The following is a 7816-nucleotide window of genomic DNA, read 5'->3' on the forward strand; positions in this document are numbered from 1 at the left end:
TTTATAGAATAGTTCAATGGCTGCGTATGCTTTTTCCATTGATGTTCCTTATGGAACAAAAGTGGCCGTCTATATCAGATTACATCTGCCGCCTTTAAGATAAACCTTCCGCCGTTTCAAGGAATTTACCTTCTCACTGCCCGGAAATGGACCGGTGTTTGTTCGCCTGTGTGGGCCGGTTTGTACACTTCATGTTTGCCCGTCGGTCACTGGCTTCGCAAATGTCACTGACACCCAATGAGAGAGAGAGAGAGAGAGAGAGAGAGAGAGGAACTAAAATTCACGATAGTTTAAAGAATGTAAGATCCAGGTCAAAGGCCTAGCTGTGGGACCTAAGAAGTCATTCAGCGCTGGAAAGAAAATTGAGAGTAAAGGTGGTTTGAAAGGTGTAACAGGAGGAAAACCTCACAGTTGTACTATGAAACAATTGGTAGGTGGGAAATGATATGGAAGAAAGAGAATATGAACGGAGGTACAGTAAAACAAGTGCATGGGCTTGCAGGTATGGGCTGAAGGGACGCTGCAAAGAACTCTAAGTAATGCCTGCAGTGCACCGCGTGAGGTGCATTAACGGCACTATACCACTACAGGAAGGATGATTATTATCTTATCTGATGATGCATGATATACCGTCTTTTCTTTTTCACTTGCCATGTTTAACTCATTTAACAATGGTAAATTTTTTTAGTATCATTCCAGTATCATTAACAACGCTCAAATGGCAATAACGATATTAGTAACGGCGGTTGGAAACGCTAAAAATAGTAATAGCCAATTCCAGATGAAATAATTTTTCAGTGCTATTATGAACAATATCAATTTCTCTACGGGCTGTTCAATTTTACTACGTAAATAAATTAATAATGCCATCTGGTGGGGGTACATTGAAGTTAATTCCTCCTCGTTTTAAAAAGCAATTATCAGTACCTGGTGAATTTGCAATGAAATCCAGAGTAAACGAATAAAAAATGTCAAAATAACTGCCTTCTACTTTCAAGTTAAATTGCATTCTCTGCTTGATGGAACATTGGTATTATAATTAGGCAAAGCTCCTCTCTCTCTCTCTCTCTCTCTCTCCTCTCTCTCTGGGAAACACCAGCAGCATCCTTCTCTCATAATACGTCTTAATAGAAGTGAGATTGCTTTCGCTCACCTTTCACTTGTAAGTAACTAGGAAGCGGAAAATAAAGATTTCAATTAATATCTAGAGATGTTTTTTTTTGGTTTTCATGACTTAATGGCTCTACTTTCTTATTCTGAAGTTGCCATATATATATATATATATATATATATATATATATATATATATATATATAAAGGTATAAACCACGAAGGAAAGATAAACAACGGAGTTCCTGCAAGATCTTTCGACTCAACGTCCTTTACTTGTCTACTAAGTAAAAGGGCGTTGAGTCGAAAGATCTTGCAAGAACTCCGTTGTTTATCTTTCGTTCGTGGCTTATACCTTTATTTATGGATTTATCACGTTCCAAACATTCGTGATTCAGTTTTATATTATATATATATTATATATATTATATATATATATATATATGGTATTGTATGTATGTATATGTTATATGTATATATATATATATATATATATATATATATATATATATATATATAGGGTGTAACACGAGTTTATGCAAATATTTGGGGAAATGAAAGAAAATGTCATTCTAAGCAGAACATTTTCTATAAACATATGCATTAGAAGGCTTCGTTTGTCGGTGATGTGTGAACTTTTAAAATAACTGTTATCATTAAATGGCCAAGTAAGAGCACGGAATGCTGGAGTACGCACGGCTATGGGAGGGGGGAGGGCGGTGACCACTTCAGTTGTTACTCTAATCAGCCAAGCTTTTCCGACAAGAGCGTGTTCGGGTTACAAGTGTCAGATTGCTCACTCATTTTGTAAACAAGAACCAGAGACAATGCCTTACCGCTCCAATAAATGCCGAATATGCAAATATGATGTTTATTATATGGGTTTTGTAACAATGAACTTCACTGGAACAAAAAGAAAAAAGGAAATCGATGATTAGACTGATGTGAATAAAATCCTTCCAAATCAAATGTATTCTTTAGAGACTGAACAAAGGGGAAAATCCAAGTGTCATTGAAACCTTCTCCCTCTCTGTCAAAAGGTCTTCACTGGAATCCAATAAAGGAAAGAAAAGAAAGCCGAATGGAATCTCCCCTCCATCAAAGATAGGCCTATTCATTAACATCGATCAAAGATTTAAAACGTATTTTCACAAATCCCCTTTTTCCACCATCAAAAGAATTCATCCTACACCAGTCGAAGGGAAAAACACACTTAAGAAAATGCTTTCATCTGTGTCAGATGAAAAAGAATGGGAACATTATGGAAAATTCACTTTCTTCAGTCTTTCCTGAAAAAGGTTGTACATATATTCATGCAGTAATAGAAAGAGGTGAAAAAGCTGACGTTGTTCAAAGTGCAGCAACCTTCCTACCCACATTCCCTCGTCATCATGATTACTGTCATTATCACTCATTCAGCATAGGCCTAGTCGCGACTCCTGATTCAACAATTCCATGAAATTTGCAGTACTTTCTTGATACGTAAAGCTAATCATTAAAATTAGATTGCAGTGAAGTCTGTTCACAAGTGATTTACACTTTTCAAAAACCTGCTATAAAAAAAAAAAACTCATAATTAAGACTAGCATTCCAGTTGCCTTATGCACTTCATCAACCGCAGTACCCCACCCAACCCCCACCCCCACCCCATTATCCCTGACTGCTCAGACATAGCGTACGCCATGTTGGCCTAGAGCAGCATTACGGAAAACCGGTTATTATAAAAATTCGCCTCACCGATAAACGAATCCTTAAAGTTGCACATGTCTATAAAACAATTTATGCTTAGAAAGACCTTCTCTTTCATTTCCCACCCAAAAAATATTTGCTTAGCTGCGTTACACCCTGTATATGTATATATATATATATATATATATATATATATATATATATATATATATATATATATAGATATATATATATAATATAATCAGAGGAAGACGGACGAAAACCACACATCACTAGGCTGTCTTTTTTTATTATTTTGCCGACGTTTCGTAATTGTTTACAGAATTACATCTTCTGGGCTGCACATAAGAAAAGATAAAAACATAAAAAAGTTAAAAGTATAGTCTAAAAGTTCATTTAAAATACATTAGAGTAAAAATGAAATCGATAAAAATAAAAACACAACCAACCTAGAGGTAGACAGCAAGGAACTAAAAGGAAGGAAACCACCCAGTACGAACTTATGCTAAATACAATTGACTCGCAGAAGTATGGGTGTTTAATGATGGTACGAGTTGTTTTATAAACAACGACTCAAGGATTGTTAACTCTTGTGGTTTGGTAGTATGGCCGATTACACTGAAATCTTTGTTGTCAATGTAGGTTTTACATTGTTTTGCATGATTCCTGATATTCCTGATATTTTTTATGTTTTTATCTTTTCTTATGTGCAGCCCAGAAGATGTAATTCTGTAAACAATTACGAAACGTCGGCAAAATAATAAAAAAGACAGCCTAGTGATGTGAGGTTTTCGTCCGTCTTCCTCTGATTATGTCGCTTGGAGTAGTTCCCTGTGCCTTGTATCAATATATATATATATATATATATATATATATATATATATATATATATATAAATTGTTCTATAGACATGTGCATTTAAAGGATTCGTTTATCGGTGAGGCGAATTTTTATAATAACCGGTTTTCCGTAATGCTGCTCTCGGCCAACATGGCGTACGTTATGTCTGAGCAGTCAGGGATAATGGGGTTGGGGGTGGGGGGGTGGGTGGGGTATTGCGGTTGATGAAGTGCATAAGGCAACTGGATTGCCAGTCTTAATTATGAGTTTTTTTTTATAGCAGGTTTTTGAAAAGTGTAAATCACTTGTGAACAGACTTCACTGCAATCTAATTTAATGTCATGGAATTGTTGAATCAGGAGTCGCGACTAGGCCTATGCTGAATGAGTGATAATGACAGTAATCATGATGACGAGGGAATGTAGGTAGGAAGGTTACTGCACTTTGAACAATGTCAGCTTTTTCGCCTCTTTCTATTACTGCATGAATATATGTACAACCTTTTTCAGGAAAGACTGAAGAAAGTGAATTTTCCATAATGTTCCCATTCTTCTTCATCTGACACAGATGAAAGCATCTTCTTAAATGTGTTTTCCCTTCGACTGGTGTAGGATGAATTCTTTTGATGGTGAAAAAAGGGGATTTGTGAAAATACGTTTTAAATCTTTGATCGATGTTAATGAATAGGCCTATCTTTGATGGAGGGGAGATTCCATTCGGCTTTCTTTTCTTTCCTTTATTGGATTCCAGTGAATACCTTTGACAGAGAGGGAGAAGGTTTCAATGACACTTGGATTTTCCCCTTTGTTCAGTCTCTAAAGAATACATTTGATTTGGAAGGATTTTATTCACATCAGTCTAACCGTCGATTTCCCTTTTTTTTTATTACAGTGAAAGTTTATTGTTACAAAACCCATATAATAAACATCATATTTGCATATTCGACATTTACTGGAACGGTAAAGCATTGTCTCTGTATTTCCTAAAAAAGTTAAGTTGAAAAAAGGGCGTTTAATGTTTTCAGGAAGTGGGTAACATTATCTATGGGGCATTTTTATCTATTAAGGAATACATGTATTTTGATCCTGTTGGCTGAAAGGACTGGAACATAAAATTTAGGCCAAAGACCAAGCGCTGAGACCTATGAGGCCACTCGGCACAGAAAAGGAAAATTGAGAGTAGGAAGGTCTGAAAGGTGTAACAGAAGGCAAACCTTCTGTAGTTGCACTAGGAGACAATTGTTAGGAGAGTGTTGAAAGTAAAATGGAAGTAAGAGAATATGAACGGAGGTACTGTAAAAGGAATGAAAGGGGCTGCAGCTAGGGGCCGAATGGACGTTTGCAAAATACCTTCATTAAAGCCTACAGTGCACCGCGTGAGGTACACTGACGGAGGACCATCGTGCAAACAGTGGTTATACAGCAACGGGACCAACGGCTTTACGTGAGTCAACTTCTATCACCAGAAGTACACATCTCTGACCCCTCAGTGGAATGCCCGAGAATTGAACTCGCGGCCACCGAGGTAGCAGGCCAACTCCATACCGACCATGCCACTGAGGCGCTTATATACATGACTGTGGAATTTTACTTATTTCCGGTTACAGTACAAATAGTGATGCACCACAGATAAGAAAGAATGTGAGAAAATATGGAAAGCAAAAATGCAGAGACTTCCCTCCCTGCATGTTTGTTTTTCATATTTTCTCATATTCTTCCACTTTTCTGTTGACTTTGTTAAAGATGCAAATTTTTTAATTGACTTTATCAAGGATATACAATCGCGAATTGAATTCGCAAAGGATATATGTACAATTCTAAAATTACTTTCCAAACGATTTAAGCTTTTTATTTGACTTTGTACAGGACATTAACTTTAAGAGTGATTTTGCAAGGGATATACAATGTTTCATTGACCGTTTACCTTACAAAGGATTTATGGATATACAATGTTTCAAACATTGACCGTTTAACCTTACAAAGGATATTCTGATATACAATGCTTCAAACATTAACCATTTAACCTTACAAAAGATATATGGATATATAATGTTTCAAACATTGACCGTTTAACCTTACAAAGGATAAACAGATATACAATGTTTCATTGACCATTTAACCTTACAAAGGATATACAAATATACAATGTTTCAAACATTGACCATTTAACCTTACAAAGGATATACGGATATACAATGTTTCATTGACAGTTTAACCTTAAAAGGATATACGGATATACAATGTTTCAAACATTGACCATTTAACCTTACAAAGGATATACGGATATTCAATGTTTCAAACATTGACCATTTAACCTTACAAAGGATATACATATATACAATGTTTCAAACATTGACCATTTAACCTTACAAAGGATATACAAATATACAATGTTAAAAACATTGACCGTTTATCCTAACAAAGGATATACAGATCTACAATGTTTCATTGACAGTTTAACCTTACAAGGATATACGGATATACAATGTTTCAAACATTGACCATTTAACCTTACAAAGGATATACGGATATACAATGTTTCAAACATTGACCATTTAACCTTACAAAGGATATACAGATATACAATGTTTCAAACATTGACTATTTAACCTTACAAAGGATATACAGATATACAATGTTTTAAACATTGAACATTTAACTTTACAAAAGATATACGGATTTACAATGTTTCATTGACAGTTTAACCTTACAAAGGATATACGTATATACAATGTTTCAAACGTTGACCATTTAACCTTACAAAGGATATACGGATATACATTGTTTCAAACATTGACCATTTAACCTTACAAAGGATATACGGATATACATTGTTTCAAACATTGACCATTTAACCTTACAAAGGATATATGGATATACATTGTTTCAAACATTGACCATTTAACCTTACAAAGGATATACAGATATACAATGTTTTAAACATTGACCGTTTAACCTTACAAAGGACATACGGATCTACAATGTTTCATTGACAGTTTAACCTTACAAGGATATACTGATATACAATGTTTCAAACGTTGACCATTTAACCTTACAAAGGATATACGGATATACAATGTTTCAAACATTGACCATTTAACCTTACAAAGGATATACGGATATACATTGTTTCAAACATTGACCATTTAACCTTACAAAGGATATATGGATATACATTGTTTCAAACATTGACCATTTAACCTTACAAAGGATATACGGATATACAATGTTTCAAACATTGACCATTTAACCTTACAAAGGATATACGGATATACATTGTTTCAAACATTGACCATTTAACCTTTCAAAGGATATACAGATATACAATGTTTTAAACATTGACCGTTTAACCTTACAAAGGACATACGGATCTACAATGTTTCATTGACAGTTTAACCTTACAAGGATATACTGATATACAATGTTTCAAACATTGACCATTTAACCTTACAAAGGATATACGGATATACAATGTTTCAAACATTGACCATTTAACCTTACAAAGGATAAACGGATATACAATGTTTCAAACATTGACCATTTAACCTTACAAAGGATACATGGATATAAAATGTTTCATTGACCGTTTAACCTTACAAGGATATACTGATATACAATGTTTCAAACATTGACCATTTAACCTTACAAAGGATATACAGATATACAATGTTTCAAACATTGACCGTTTAACCTTACAAAGGATATACGGATATAAAATGTTTCATTGACCGTTTAACCTTACAATGATATACGGATATACAATGTTTCAAACATTGACCATTTAACCTTACAAAGGATATACGGATATACAATGTTTCAAGCATTGACCATTTAACCTTACAAAGAATATACAGATATACAATGTTTCAAACATTGACCGTTTAACCTTACAAAGGATACACAGATATAAAATGTTTCATTGACCGTTTAACCTTACAAGGATATACGGATATACAATGTTTCAAACATTGACCATTTAACCTTACAAAGGATATACGGATATACAATGTTTCAAACATTGATCATTTAACCTTACAAAGGATATACAGATATACAATGTTTAAAACATTGACCGTTTAACCTTACAAAGGATACACGGATATAAAATGTTTCATTGACCATTTAACCTTACAAGGATATACGGATATACAATGTTTCAAACATTGACCATTTAACCT

The 7816-nt window shown here is 34.4% G+C and overlaps 1 protein-coding gene across 1 annotated transcript in view; it reads left to right on the forward strand.

The window, feature by feature from the left end:
• Positions 1-462: 462 nt before the first annotated feature.
• LOC135225387 (lactosylceramide 4-alpha-galactosyltransferase-like) overlaps positions 463-7816 on the forward strand; it is a 49071-nt gene continuing 41717 nt past the window's right edge. Inside the window, exon 1 of the mRNA XM_064264721.1 lies at positions 463-502. Coding sequence (XP_064120791.1) covers positions 463-502 — 40 coding nt within the window. The remainder of the gene's footprint in view (positions 503-7816) is intronic.

The sequence above is a fragment of the Macrobrachium nipponense genome, chromosome 13, assembly GCF_015104395.2.
Source record: "Macrobrachium nipponense isolate FS-2020 chromosome 13, ASM1510439v2, whole genome shotgun sequence".
NCBI lineage: Eukaryota > Metazoa > Arthropoda > Malacostraca > Decapoda > Palaemonidae > Macrobrachium > Macrobrachium nipponense.